This window comes from Neolamprologus brichardi, chromosome 18 (assembly GCF_056152115.1).
Source record: "Neolamprologus brichardi isolate AB-2024 chromosome 18, ASM5615211v1, whole genome shotgun sequence".
Taxonomy (NCBI): Eukaryota; Metazoa; Chordata; class Actinopteri; order Cichliformes; family Cichlidae; genus Neolamprologus; species Neolamprologus brichardi.
The window spans coordinates 11,388,083-11,403,747 of record NC_142121.1 but is presented as its reverse complement, the minus strand read 5'-3'; the positions used below and the strand labels follow the sequence as shown (position 1 = coordinate 11,403,747).

The 15,665-nt window shown below is 41.0% G+C and overlaps 1 protein-coding gene across 2 annotated transcripts in view; it reads left to right on the top strand.

Moving 5' to 3' along the window:
- Positions 1–15,328, top strand: part of LOC102798007 (zinc finger E-box-binding homeobox 1-like) — a 75,387-nt gene extending 60,059 nt beyond the window's left edge. For both annotated transcript variants that reach the window (XM_006807766.2, XM_006807767.3), the window contains exons 3-8: positions 2,885–3,037; positions 4,028–4,230; positions 4,611–4,737; positions 6,026–7,818; positions 10,678–10,855; positions 12,331–15,328. In XM_006807766.2, the coding sequence (XP_006807829.2) occupies positions 2,885–3,037; positions 4,028–4,230; positions 4,611–4,737; positions 6,026–7,818; positions 10,678–10,855; positions 12,331–13,037 (3,161 nt within the window). In that variant the 3' untranslated portion in view covers positions 13,038–15,328. The remainder of the gene's footprint in view (positions 1–2,884; positions 3,038–4,027; positions 4,231–4,610; positions 4,738–6,025; positions 7,819–10,677; positions 10,856–12,330) is intronic.
- The last annotated feature ends 337 nt before the right edge of the window (positions 15,329–15,665 follow it).

Below are 15,665 nucleotides of genomic sequence, written 5' to 3'. Positions count from 1 at the left end.
TTAAATGAGTAGATAATCTGCTTATTATGCATGCCTTCACATTAGACTCACTTTCACCACTCTACCAGTTTTACAGAGGAGTTTAGTGCACTTAAACAAGTAAATCAGATGGGGCTGGGGGTTAGTGGAAAAATAAATCATGCCATCAGCATTATCTCAGATTGGTGTTGAGACTTCAATTACTTAACGGGGACCTTGTGTTATAAACAGGCGGTGCAGCGTTACTCTGTTTCTTCTGCAGTCTGAAGTGTTATCTGCATGGCTGTCTAGTTTAACTGTATGCTGTGAATGATCGTGGATGGAAAAAATAAGACGAGTGTTGGAAAATGTGTCACAGTCTTCGCATATTGAAGAAAAAAAAGGCAAAAAAAATAGGAATGAGGAAGCCTTTGATCCTAAACTGATTTCTTCAATTAAGTGGCTTGGCCCTCTTTGCCATTTCTTTGATGGTGCTCTGCAAACATTTGAAGTAACAGGTAACAGCAAATTATTACTTGCATTCAGGTCACCATCTTTTCAAAATGCACTTGATATAAAATTGCACGCAGTGCTTTTTTGAAGCACTTGTAGATGGCAAGTTTGCCTGAGCATATTCATTGCTGTCTGTTTTGTTCCATGTCGGCTACTTAAGGTTAATTTGAATAGAGGAGTGTGTTTGGTTTAATGAGAGGGAGTGTTTGGGTAGAGGACAGACTGTCAGTGTGGTGCCACTGTTACGTCCCTGACTCATTTCCCTCTGAAGTGCCACGTTTGAATCACGCCCAGGGCTGTAATTATTCTTTGTAAGGCTCATTATGGTTGCAGGGAAACATACTGTCTGTGTCTGTGCAGCAAACCAGCTGTTCCAAGTGAACTGAAACATCGCTAACAGTTCAGCTGCTGCAGCTATAGATGATTAAAGATATATAAATATTAGCAGGTATGCAGGAAGCAAGGGTTTCTGTTTTTAATATTGTCCTAAGTAACATGACAGTATAGCATCACAGTACGGTTTAGTCTGTCTAATATTTGTCTCAAAATTAATTTTTAAAAGTTCAGTATAATAAGGTTTGATTTTATTTCATCTTAGCGAACGGTATGTGCTGGGACTTTGTAGTAGAGTGTTAATTCTAATTACTTCAAGTGTGTTTAGTTTATTTTTCCAATATTTAAATATGATAACATTTACAGATACATACTGTATGTTTGGTCAGCATTACAGTCGCGTGGCACAGTTTTTCACTGGACTGCATACTCGCGTCGGAGCTTTCTAATTATGTCCTTACTGCTTCTATATTCATTAGGAGGGTAAGAAGCTATCAAGTGCTTCTAATCAAATGCTCTTGATTAACGGATCATCAGCAAGTGTGACCGCCTGGATACAAGCAGATGTTTTAGCAGTTTGCTGGTCTGAAGCAAATTCGTGCCAATGTCAAGATGCAAATAAACAGCAAAAAGCCCAAGAGCTATGTCGCAGACATTGACATTTACCATGCTAACTGAGGTCTGCAAAGTTCTTGACTGTACGGTTAGAGAAACATGAATGTGTATGGTTTTTTTTGGAGGTTTGCCAAGAGAAAGCCATCCCCTTCTCGTTTACGTTTGCAAAGTTGCATGTGAACAGACCACTCCTGGAACACTGTCCTTTGGATATACAAGCCCAAGATGGAGATATTTGGCCTGAATGTACAGTGCCACATTGATGAAAGTCAAACACAGCATATCAGCACAAACATCTCATACCAACTGTCAAACACAGGGGTGGAGGGGTGATAATTTAGGGTGGTTTTACAGCCACGGGACTTCGGCCCCAGCAGTCATTGAGTCAACTCTGTGTACCAAAGAATTCTAGAGCCAAATGTGAGGCCATCTGTCCAGCAGCTAAAGCTTGGATGAAACTGGGTCATGCAACAGGATGATCTTATGTACACTACATCGTAATGGCTGAAAAAGAAAAGAATCAAGGGACTCAAAACTCAACCTGAATGATGTAACAGGAACTTATGAGACCTGTGCATAAACAAATGCCCACAAACCTCAATGAACTGAAGGAATGTTGTAAAGAAGAGTGGGCCCAAATTCCTCCACAATGACGGAGAGACTGATAAAGTCATACAATAAATGATCCCTTCAAGTTACAGCTGCTAAAACAAGCTGCTGAATACATGAGTCTCCATAGTTTTCCACAACATTGTAGCTAAAACTTCCCAAATTCAGAATCTTCTGATTTTAGGGATCTCTGAACGTTGTTAGCAGAACTAGTCCAGGTTTCTTTAAGAATAATTTTTGTCAGCTATACCATTTTTAAATTCCATCCATCCATCCATTCGCTTCCGCTTATCCTTTTCAGGGTTGCGGGGGGCGCTGGAGCCTATCCCAGCTGTCATAGGGCGAGAGGCAGGGTACACCCTGGACAGGTCGCCAGTCTGTTGCAGGGCCAACACACAGGGACAGACAACCATTCGCGCTCACTTTCATTCGCACATTCACACCTAGTGACAATTTGGATTTTCCAATTAACCTATCCCCACAAGTTGCATGTCTTTGGACGGTGGGAGGAAGCCGGAGTACCCGGAGAGAACCCACGCAAACACGGGGAGAACATGCAAACTCCACACAGAAAGACCCCGGCCTGATGTTGGAATTGAACTCAGGACCTTCTTGCTGTGCGGCAACAGTGCTAACCACCGTGCTGCCAAAATTGCCCAACAAATATTTTTTGAGAATACAAAGTGCACAACAGGATAGCTCAAGTGATGAGCCTGTTATCAAATCATTTACAAGTTATATGGCGCCCTCTAGTGGTGGTAGTTCAAGCATTAGCTCATAGAAGGGATTCCTCACAGAGAAAATAAGTCGTTCTTTGTGTACAGCAACACTAACCTTTGTGCATTTGTGTTTTTAGTGAAGGAGGAGTGTGCATCAGAGGAAGAAGAGGAGGTGGAGAAGGATGCTCTAGTGGAGGAGATTCTCCAGCAGGGAGACACAGCCATCATCTATCCTGAAGCCCCCGAGGACGAGCAGAGTCCGACAGAGACGGGAGGAGCCGATGAAAACGGTAACACGCCAACATCACATATTATACTGATTGTCATGATGCAGATGTTCAGGTATTACTATTGCTGTGTCAAAATTTCAAATTCTTTGCTGTCAAGTACTACAAATTTGCAACTTCTTCCTGCTCAGCATTCTGGAGTTCATAGCATGCTATACTCAGCTTAGTACTCGCCTCAGAAGTGAGCAGTAAATAAGTGGGATTGTGAATTGTTTGAAAAGCTGACAGGTAAACTAGTTGTTGGGGTGGATAACAAACGGCTGTATTTTCAGAGCTTTTATTTCACACACTGAAAATCTCAGAACACATTTTCTTGATAATGGACCTCTGAGGTTATAATAAAAGATAAAATCAGAAAAGTGAGATATTGTCACACAAATCTGCCATTTACAGTAGAGACACTAAGGTTCAAACTCCAAAGTATAACCACTAAACTCAAGTGTTGAGTGCTCCACTAGCAGCTGGTGAAGTTGAGGATAAAGTTGAGATAGCACAGGTCAAAGAACATTACTTACTTGGAGGAAGCTCTGAATGTTCTGGAGCATGAGAAAGGCATAAATGCTGAAATAATAACAGTAGCTGGCTTGTTATAGCTTTAAGGGAGATTTAAGGGCAAAGACAATAGTAAAACTTATACAGTCGAGAGGTTTTATGAAGGGCAGGTTATTCTCAGGCCTTCATACAGAGAGTGGGGAAACTATTTTGCTTATATCCAAAATATTTCGTTTATGTGTTGGACTTAACACAAAAAATGTTTGGGAAAACCAGAGGTAGATGCACTGTAATGTCACTTTTTCCCTCCATCCAGCTGGCTAGTTACTGTATGGAGAGTTGTGGATGCTGGAGAGCAAAGTTAAGGAAATGAGCTAACCAACATCAGAAAGGTGTAGGAGGAGGAGGAGCTGTTTGACTGTCCGACATGCTCTTCATATGAAGTGTAAGAAAAAAAAATCATCAGCTATCATCCACGTTTCCCTTTTGCTTCCACCGCAGGAACACCTGATTCTTTTTCCCAGTTGCACACTTGCCCCTACTGCTCCCGGGGCTACAAACGCAACGCCTCACTGAAGGAACACATCAAGTATCGCCACGAGACCAGTGAGGATAACTACAGCTGCTCGCACTGCAGCTACACCTTTACCTATCGCTCGCAGCTGGAGAGGCACATGAGCCACCACAGGGGCTCCAGAGAGCAGGTAACACCTCTTAGCATGAGAACCGAAGACGCAATGCGCCAAACTAAGATTGAAATCAGGTCTGATACGTGAAACTGTTACCCAGACTCAAATCTCTGCCTCAGGATCACTAGGATGAACATTTTGTCACGTTGTTCAACTTTAATTCACTGATATTTCTTTTTCGGTTTTAAAATTTTGTGCGCTTTGATTTATTATGCATGAGATTCGGTCTGTTACGTAAGCAAAAACACGTCCCCAGTGCTCCTTTCAAACCTTCGAGCTACAGTTTTCGAAAATGTTAAAGCTTTCACACAGAATTCCTATGAAATATTCATCTGATATTAAAAGAACTGAACGACACAGAACAATAATGGAGACATTCTTCTTTTCTGACTCAGCGTCACGTTTCGCAGTCAACAGGAGGATCGGTAGGAACAGGTGGAACTCGCAAGTTCAAGTGCACCGAGTGTTCCAAGGCCTTCAAATACAAACACCACCTGAAGGAGCACCTGCGCATTCACAGCGGTGAGCTGCTGCACACATGCACAGTCTGCTACAACCTGTGTAGCCGTTCCAAACTGCAGGCCTCTCTAATCATCGAACATTTGTCTGCAATTACCGCATTTACAACTGACTAATAATTTTCATTAAATGTACACATTAACCGACTGAAAATTTTAGGTTGTTTTTTTCGTTCGTGTATTTAATTGGCACTGTGTATGTTAATGGACACCAGATTTCAGGTGTTCCATTAAAGCTGGTTAATATAGAGCATTTCCTTAGTGCACTTGGTAAGCTATGTCAATAACATAAGGCCTGGATGCCAGAATTGGCTCAGAATGGGCTGCTGGACGGCTTTGGAAAATATGTAGGAGGACAAACAAGTTTTACAGCTTTCCCTGCTGGTAAAGTTCCCCCACAACCATATATACTACAAAGAAAATATTTAAGTAAGAGTTAAACAGTTAAATTACAGAAAAGTTTAGTTAAAAAAAGACCATTTTCATCAATCAACCAAATCTTTATGTTTTATAAATACAGGACAGTCTGGGCAGTGAACTTCATTGTGTAGAAAAACGGAGAAGTGGTGTTAAAATTGCACTTCTTTATCTTATATTAAGATATCTCAGGGGTTACATGTGTAGTTAAACGTCTTTACATCGACAGAAAGTGACGTTTCACTCGTGCGGCCCACTTAAGATTAGAGTGGGCTGTGTGTGGGCCTCGATGAGTTTGGCATCCCTGCTGTAGACACACTAATGCAGTTTGTCCAAATATGACATCATGAGGCCTCTAGTGCAAAATTGGTCAGTATATTTTTTTTAATAAAGTCTCATAAAAGTGCTTGTTTTATCAGTCGGGGGCTTTAAAGTTTTTTTGGATCTGTGCTGCTGTTTAAATTTTTTTTTTTTACCCCATCCCTGTTTCTTCAAAAGGGAACATAGGAATGTGTTTTGATGAATTGATCTAGTTAAGTGAAGGTTGCACTAACCTACTGCATCATTTTGCTACAGATTGGTAATGGATATCCGCTCCAGTTGCCATACCAAAGGAAGTTTAAATGCCCTGCTTTCCTTAAAGAAGGAAGTTAATACCCTTTACATATAACAAGTATTTTTAAATGGTTTTATGGCCGGAGTGTTTTTCTGCTGTAATGAATCAATTTGTCAATTCTGTAAGTTGGGCTCAGTATCAAACCCCAACACATTTCAAAAGAAGTTACTAAAAAATTTGAATTGTTTTTGGTTTTTTATGTTTCGAATCTTCTCTTTGAAAGTTTTGTCATTTCTCTCTCGCCCTCTGATACTTTTAGGTGAGAAACCATACGAATGCTCAAACTGCAAGAAGCGGTTCTCCCACTCAGGCTCCTACAGCTCCCACATCAGTAGCAAAAAGTGTGTGGGTGCTACGCCCCCCAACGGTGTTGCTCGAACATCGATTAAGTCCCCCCCGGCCCCTGCACAGACGAGACCTGTTGTGATCGCTCCAGCTCGTGTGGTTCTTAAAGACAAGACTGAAAGCAAACCCCTCCAGGAGCAGCTGCCTGTCACCCAGATCAAATCAGAACCTGTGGAAATTGAGTGCAAGCCTGTAACGGCGGCACCGGCGACTTCAGCCGGCAGTAACGGCGTGGTGAACGGAGGAACAGCGCAGCCGACTGTGGTCCCAGCTGCAACCCTGCCTCAGGGTGTGGCTATGGTTGTGCCAACAGTAGGTCTGATGTCGCCCATCAGTATCAATCTTAATGACTTGCAGAATGTGCTCAAGGTGGCGATGGATGGAAATGTGCTCAGGCAGGTGCTGGGTTCAGCCAATGGGGTGGTGACGCAGGGGAAGCAGGGAATTGTGGTCCACCAGCCGCAGCAACAGATCATCAGCCTTCCCGCCTTCGTGGATCACGACGGTACCACGAAGATCATCATCAACTACAGCATTAGCCCTGCTGCTGCCACAACTGCCACCGCCCAGCCTACACCGCTTGTTGTCAAAAATAACCCTACTCTGCCTCCTACTATCACGACTGTGGCCGCTGCAGCTCCCACTCCAACCACAACAACTAAACCCCAAACCCAAGAGGCGGCCGACCTTACGATTATCAAGAAAGAACCGGAAACAGTCCCCATCGCAGATGTGGAGAAGGAGGCATCCACGCAGACAGAAAAGGCAACCGATAAAACTTCAGAAGCAGCTCAGAAGCCAAAGCCCAACAGCACCAGTACATGTTTACTTTGCGATGACTGTCCTGACAATCTGGAGGCGCTGCATCTCCTCCAGCATCGCAAAGCAGCCAACGGAGAGGCCGTCGACTCTGCTGCTTTGGACCCGTCTTTCGCCGCCTTGCTAAACGAGGCAGGGGTGACCCTGGAGGAGCCGCCTGTCGTCGATCTCCTCTCACTTCTTAAGACCTACTTTGCCTCCAACGCCAATCCCAGTGATGAGGAGCTGACAAAGATCTCAGAGTCTGTCAGTATCCCAGTGGATGTGGTTAGAAAGTGGTTTATCAAGATGAACTCGGGGAAAAGTGTGAGCAAGCGCCACAATGATGCAACCGCAGTTTCTAAAGACACTGAAGCCACAAATTCCAGCTCAGAGGTCACTGTGAATCAGAACGAAAAGGAAGAAGACAATACAATCAAGGAGGTATCCAACAAAGCCTCGTCAGACTCTCGCAGCGCCTCCCCATCAGACTCTGAATCACTCAACAACGAGGACCTTGTCATCGTTAAAAGTGAGCCAGAAGACCCGGAAGCTTCTGACTCCCAGGCGGAACCTCTGGACCTCTCTCTTCCTAAACAGATCGCAACAGAATCGGAAAATAAAATGACTACACCTCCCGCCAAGCAGCAAGAACAGCCTCTGAACCTGACCTGCTTAAGGAAGGAGGAGCTCGAGGGTCGAACCATCTACGTGACCACACCTCAGACCGGAAGACCTGTTAACATCGTCACTGCCGCACAGCTTCCTACCTTAGTTGCCATCGCTGGTCAGGGCTGCCTCAACGCCACCACAAAGCGCACCATCCTCATCCCCCAGCTCACGTATACCTACGCCACTACAGCTGGCAACGCCACTGGAGCAAAGACTGTTGTTCTCAATGGTCATAAGGTTAGTAATGCAAAACAGTTACTTCTTATATCTTTTTTATTTATACAATGTGATTATTTTTTCTTATTATAAAGGTTTTATATCTTTTATTTGATCACTGTGTGATCACCAGTCACCAGGAATTAGCAACTCAAATGAATGGATTTGAATTAATTTGCTTGTGCTGAATAACTGAGAAAGAACTGAAACTTTTCAAGTACTCGCCATTCAAGTCACATTATGAAAGTACTTTGAGAGCGAGACATGCTGCTTGTGTAGTCTGTCATCCAACATCAGAATAAATGGGAAGCTGATCATTGCAGCGAGTGATAACCATGTTATATGTAAAAAAAAGTTAGCAAGAAGTTTCTAATTAGAGCTCTGTTTGATTCCCTAAAGTGAATGGTTGTCATGCACGCCTACTTTGAAGTACTGAAGCAAAGAGTATGTGTCTATTTGTACTGAGACAAATCCAGTACCTGGAGAGTCGACTATACATAAGTCTTAATTACAAAAAACCCCAAAAACACTGAAGTGGAAGAGGTATAAAAACCTTGTTGTTGCAGCTTGCAGTTTTTATTGGTTAGTTAGTTCTTCAAATTTCTATACGACTTTCCCAGAGTCTAACTTGACACTGCACTATTTGTTTTATGTAACTAAAATTTTCCCCTTTAACTGGAAATTTTAAAAAAGGAGAAAATTCTCACTTTTCACCAGTCCAGAATTGATTATTTCTTTTTTAAATCAAGTTTCTTTGCAGGGAGTAAGGGTTGTTTCCTTTTACACTGAAACAAACTACTTACAAACTAAGCATCTATAGATTACTGGAAAGACCAACATGCTATCTTTAGGTGCCTTTTGCTGTGGAAAGTACCAGAGTTAACCCAAATTAAAAAGCATCCTGTTAGTGTCAGTCCTTCAACACAAAAAAACTGAAGAAATGTGCGTCAAGAGAAATAGAAAATTCCAAAAGCCTGAGACATGCTGAGTTCAGCAGTCAAACTGAGAATCGGTAGTCAAGCCACAAAGCAGTCATAAAAGTCTGCAAGAAGACATTATATGCTATATAAGAAACAGCAACAAACATTAGTTACTTGAGCTGGAGCCGGTCAGAGTCAGAATGTACCAGACATCGTTAGCATTGCGGTTGCCACTTACGATGACCTGGAGTCATTATTTTACCAGTAATGACTCATTCGTTTTAGGTAATTCTCTGATTCCATTAACTTGAACTGTTCCTATCTACTTCACCAATACCATTAGCTCAGTTTCAATCGATGGCAGTAGCCCCGTGAACTCATTAAACATTTCAATAACATCCTGTCCTCATTACATGTGATGACTTTGTAGAACACCCAAACTGCCTTTGAGTAATACGATATCCTCAAACCAAATTTACTTAAACATGAAACCTCGTGTCTGTGGAGCTGCTGATAGAGACCATCTGGACAGTGCACCGCAGCATGAATTTCATCAGTAGATGTGGGTCGAACTATCCAGTTCAGTTCAATTCAGTTTTATTTATATAGCAAAAAAATCACAACAGCAGTTGCTTCAAGGCACTTTATTTTGTAAGGTAAAGACGCTAATATAATAGAGAGAAAATGTCCAAAATCAAACGACCCCCTGTGAGTGATCACATGGCAACAGTGGAGAGGATAAATTTCCTTTTAAGAGGAAAAATCTCCAACAGAACCACGTTCAGGGCCAAGCAGCCATTGACTTAAATTAGCAAAGGGGAGACTTAGCAGCTCAGTTAATCCAGCACATCCATATCTTTAAACCTTAATGATTATCCAGATGATTGAGTTAGGGGGGACGAGTTCTTATGAAGGGAAAAACTATCCAAAGAGCTCAAATACGAGGCTGTTATATGTGCAAGGCTGTAAACATGCATTTTAAATGTGAGTCTTAAGGTATCGACTTGCTTTTGTAGCCAGCCTATAGTGTCACCTAGAGGATTTTTTATGTTTGCACTCGGGTCTTAGCTTCACATTTCCACTAGGGGTGGGGGGAAAAATCGATACTGTGTAGTATCGTGATATTTGTTTGCTAATAATGTATCGATACAGGGACAGCAGAAATCGATATTTTGTTACAAAAAGATTTTTGTGCTCTGACTTCAGAGCATGTTGATCCTTTTTCTGAGCAAGAATCCTGACATTCCTTCACTGTCCAAATGTGTTTAACTTTTTTTTGGCAGCAATAAACATGACAGTTTACTTATTTTAATGTAAGACATGTTTTATTTTAATTAAGTTTAAAACTTTTTTATTTAATGTAAAATTATATTTTGTTTTAATTTACTTTCAAATTCTTCAGTTGCTGAAGGGGCTGCATAGTTTTCATAAATTGCATAGTTCAGAATAGCTATAATTGTACCAGATGGTTGCGTTCAGTTAAGTTGGACTAGACTGTAATACAAACCGTTCAGTTTGTCAACAATAAAACTGAAATGAGAGAAAGACTGAGTGTGAGACTTTGTTATTAGATAAAATGAATATTGATAAAGTTTATGTACAGAATCTGAATATCGCAAAATATTAAAAAAAAATTGCAATAATATCGTATCGTGCGTTAAGTATTGTGATAATATCGTATCGTGGGATGTATGGTGATTCCCACCTCTAATTTCCACCCATGATTGTTGCTGCTTAATTCTCAGTAAGTTAGAGTATTCACACTAGGAGAATTATCTACCTCTAAAGTGAAGAGCTTCACTGCAGACTCTCAGGAAAACATTTTCAAGAACAACTCAGTCAAAGAATGAGCTCTTCACATACCTGTCGCACAATATTTATGGTGAAATAGCTTTCCTGAAGGGTAGGATGGGAGAGTAAATAATGTGACTCCAACATACTTTAATTCTGTTTACAACAGGAGAAGCGTTTGGAGAGCAGCTCCGAGGGTGTTTCCACAGTGGAGGAGCAGAACGACTCCGATTCAGCCGTGGCGATGAAGAAGCGGCGGCTAGAAAATGGCGTCTACCCCTGTGATCTTTGTTCCAAGGTCTTCCAGAAGGGCAGCTCCCTGCTCAGGCACAAATATGAACACACAGGTACGTCTTGTTTAAGTGAATTTTTCAGCTTTAGTCTATTAAGCAGGATTTCTGTTACTTCTCAAAAGAGTTCTACTTTTGAAGGCTGTGTTTTTACGTGTGACATCATCCCTCGTTAACTACGCTGCACTCTGAGACTTTTATGGGACACCTGGCCTGTAAATGTCTCAGTTGTCATCAGTGCTTATAGACACGTAACTCGTGCGGTGAATTAAAAAGGATATTTTCCTAGTAGCTCCAGGTAGCATCATATTGGCATGTGGTTTTATTCAAATCTGTTAGCGGTTATCTTTACACTGCACTACTGTGTTTTGGTTCAGCCTTGACATCATCCACTTTAAAAAAAAGAAAGAAAACATCCTTATACTTACAAATTGGCCGTACTCTTATAACATATGAGCTTTGTTAGTGAGATTTTCTTTTGGCAGGGGATGTTAAAAACTTTTAAATGCTATACTCTAAAGACACTTTAAAGTCTGTTTCATAATGTGTGGCTTTGATCATTTTGTGTAAGTTTTAATGAGTATGGGTATGTCAGCAATTACTTTTCCAGGTGCTGAGAGTTCTGAATACTTAAAACAAACATTGGCTCCCAAGCTTTTTTTGCTTGTTAACAATTTAAACTTCTGATTCCCTGATTTGAGCAAATTAAATATACATACATATATATATATTTGTGTAATTCTCCCAATGGATTGTAAAGTATCAGGTTATTTTTTCATAGTTAATTGTTTTGCCTTTAGGCGTTTTGTTGTATTTCCAAAATGTTTTTGCTAGAACAAACTCCAACTGATATTTAGTATAATATGGCTCCCAATGAAGAAATGCTAGAAATATTCACATTTTTGGAACTGGCGCTAGTAAATCTTAAAGTTAAACATTCAGTTGTTTGGGAAATAAAGCAGCAGTTTCTGTCTGTTTTTAATTTAAAGGTGCAATGCATATAATTAACATGAGCCCTTAGGTTCATCATGTAAATTAACTAGATTTAGTCATGCGTGTTAATCTTTATCTGTAGTGCATCTGGAGATTGATGGCAGTGACAGCCGCTGCCAGCAGCTGTCTGCTTCCCTCACTGCAGAGTACCTTTAATGCATCTGGGTTTGTGTTAAAGTGACCTGTGATTTGGCTGCAGTCTTATTTACCTGTCCAGTGTAAACCTCAGATTTGAATTGTTCAAACCTGCTTATGTTTATTTGAATGAACACGCAAGCTTGATTGATGGCAGGGCATGTTTGCTGTCATTGCCTTCAAGAAGATCATAATGGCAAAGGCAAGTTTATTTATATAGTGCATTTCATTACAAGTATAAAAGCGTGCCACAGGCAGTGAAACAACAAAATAATAAATAATAATAAAACAAATCAAACCAAAATAAGGAACACTTGCTTTGAATATTTTTTTCTATACTCTGTTACACTTATGTAGACAAAGAAGCACAGTTCCTCTCTAACGCGCTCTGGTTTCATCTGCAGGAAAACGACCCCACGAGTGCAACATCTGCAAGAAGGCTTTCAAACACAAACACCACCTGATCGAACACTCGAGGCTGCACTCCGGTGAGAAACCTTACCAGTGCGACAAGTGCGGGAAGCGTTTCTCTCACTCAGGCTCGTACTCCCAGCACATGAATCACCGCTACTCCTATTGCAAGAAGGACGGGCCAAATTCGGGCTCCGGCTCGGGGCCGCCCAGGGATCAGTCAGAGCTCGGCAGCCCAAGCGCCAGGCTGCAGTCAGACAGCCGGACCACGACCCCGCCCTCCCAAATGGACTCAGACGAGAGGGAGAGCGAGGAAGAGGAAGACGAGGCCATCTGCATGGACGACATACGGGTGGTGCAGGTGGACGACGGCGAGTGCGAGATCTACGAGGGTAACTTTGACGACGATGATGAGGAGGAAGAGGGAGAGGAATTAGCAGAGGAAGAGGCGACAGCAGAAGAAGAAGAGACTGAAAAAGAGAAGGAGCAGGAGGAGTTTGCCTGTGACGTAGTAGAAGTGGAGCTGGGAGATGACCACATGGAGGACGCCGAGATGGAGGAAAGAACCGAAGAAAAGGAGGAATCAGCAAGTGTGGATGCAGAGAAAGCGGCAGACTGTGAAGTCAATACAGACAGCAGCATCAGGGATGGGACAGGAAACACCGAAACAACAGAGGAAGCGGTGACAGACACCAAATGAAGGAAGAAAATTCTTCGGGACAGTTTGAGTGTGTCGGTCATTGAAGTCGGGTAATCTTAGACAAAAACCACATCTTGCCATCAGAAGAAAGTCACGGCAGTTGCCTGATCTTAACGGTCCACTACTGTGTACAAAAACCCAGGTGTGCCTGAACTTGAAAAAAGAAAAAAAAGAAATCGAAAAAAAGAAAAAACGTGACTTTTTCTTTGTGAAAATGAAATATCAGTGTTTAAAATTGTTTATAGAAGTACAGATTTTAAAGTAGAACTCACCCATCAACTCATTAGACTTGTTACTGAGACATCCCAGGTTGCTTTGTTTTGTTTCTTTTCATTCAATCAGTGTTAACTAATCGTGTTCTTGTTTGAAAACCTTTTAACCTTTAAAGATGAGAAAGATTTCTATACCTTTTTATTGCCAATGAAGTTTCCTAAAATCAGTATTTTATTGAGTTCTACGAACAAAAACCTCTGCACTACAGTATTCCTGGTTTACCTATGGATACATGCCTCATGCATTGTATGCCCTTCAGTGTTATATATGTACACTAGCTAGCGAAATGTTGTTTGTGTTAGTGTTACTCTTTGCTAGCTAGCATTACTGTTGATTTCAGTTTGACTGTTAGCCTTAAGGAAAACAAAGTATTCTTGGGGGGGGTTGGGGGGTGGGACGGGGAGTCCGGGATGAGAATGCGGCTTCTGTACGCCATAACCAAATTTGTCCTATCAGGGAAGGCAGAGTCACAACCTCAAAGCCAGCATGGCGCGCCTTTGTTTTGCTGCTCAGCACTGCCCGAACGGGTGGAGTCTCCAGGTGAAGACATAAAAGCAGACTCCGACCTCGTGGCTCGGCTGTGGATCCAAAACAGACGCGCCTGTTCTTACCAAGCTTCTCCTTTTTTTGGTTGACTTTAGTTCTCAGCGAGTGTTTCAGTATTATCGGCTTATATATGAAGTCAAACTGTACGTGAAGGATCGGGGCTTTTTTTCCTGCTCCACCCCAATGCCTCCAGCCTTATGCAAGACCTGTGTGCTGTTAAAAGTGCCATTGAACAGTGTTATTATTTTTTTTCCTCACACATGTAGCCAGTATTATGTCCCTCTGTTACTTACACAGGAGCCATGTTGACTAATGTTTGTTGACTTGCACAGAACAGCAGATTTGTCACAGCAACAAAGAAGGACACTTGAGAAACAGTATTTGGGCTGTTTTGTCTGTAAAAAGACAGACCCCTTGTCCAAATAGCCCACTTGGGGGTCACGTCTTGTTTTATTTTATCTGCCAAACTAAAAGCTAGAATTATTTAGTTTACAACGATTGTTTTTCAAAAAGACAAGTTAAAGCCAGAGAATGTTTAGCACTTTTCTATCAGTAAATTAAATCTACACGCATGTCTAAAAGTTCTGCTTTTGTTCCTGGTACTTAAAATTGCATATTTGCTCTTGACTAAAACTTTTTTGTTATGAATTACTAACTCATCAGGATCCAATGGCTGCAGCTTGTAGGTCCAAAGTCTGAGGTTTAGAGCAGTGTTTTTAAAATGCCTTCTAATGTAAGATAATCAGTTTCCAACTTTCGAACTGCATAAATCCAAATTTCTAAGAACCCCTCAACACTCAAACTCAGTAATGTGCCTCACCAGGTCGGCTCAGGAAGAGATAAACCCGACCAAACCCACAAAAGTTTAAAGTATAAAACAATGATAGAGAGACTCAGTAAGTTAGTCTCACTTGTGCACTTATTATTTTCAGATGATGATTAAAAGAAACAAATTCATTGTGGCAAGCTGTCCCGCACTTGAGGTAACAAGCGTTAGTGAATGTGGTCTCTGTTGAAGAGTTTTGCTTTGGTTTTACCAGACAGTGTTTATAGTATTAATCTGTTTTACTTTTTTTTTGTTTTAAAAGTATGTCCTCTGTATGTTTTTGTCAACAATGGCAGTATTAGAACCCTTTTCACAGATTAAAAAAAATATACCTGTTTAGTTTTTAGAAGACTTTTTTATATTTATGTGTCTTATTTTTATATTTTCTTTTATGGTTATTTATTACACATTGTAGTGTACATTACTGTAGTTTGAATTGATACAATAATATATTTTAGTATGAAAAATAATCTCGAGACAAACAAAAAAAAAAATCCCAAAATGTGGTTCTGGGAAATGAAGTTTGTTTTAACAAAAAATGAAAAAAAGAAAGACATTAAAGGAAAAAAACCCTAAAAATATAAAACATGTATTCTGTAAACTTGACTTCTGTTTTAAGCTAAAAAGAAAAAGAAAAAAAAAACAGGAATGAAGTGACAAATAGAAACTGTTACATGTGCATCCGCTCTTTGCGTCGTTATAAAGCTACTGAATTCTAAAACTTCTAAAAAGCATGAGTCGTCGCCGTTTAAATGAAGGATCTTGTTATGAAGACGTTACTCCTCCCCTTTTTAAATTTTTTTTTTATTTTGAAGCCAAACTTCCAACGTCCCGTCACCCTGTTTTCCGTTCTGTGCCAACTTGTTCCATTGTACTGTTGAAGGCTGCATATTGTTTGTCCTCTCCGCACCCTTTGTAAATCCACTGTCTTTTTGTATTGTTTTTATTTTAGGTTTGCTCCATTTCTATGACTCCCCATCACA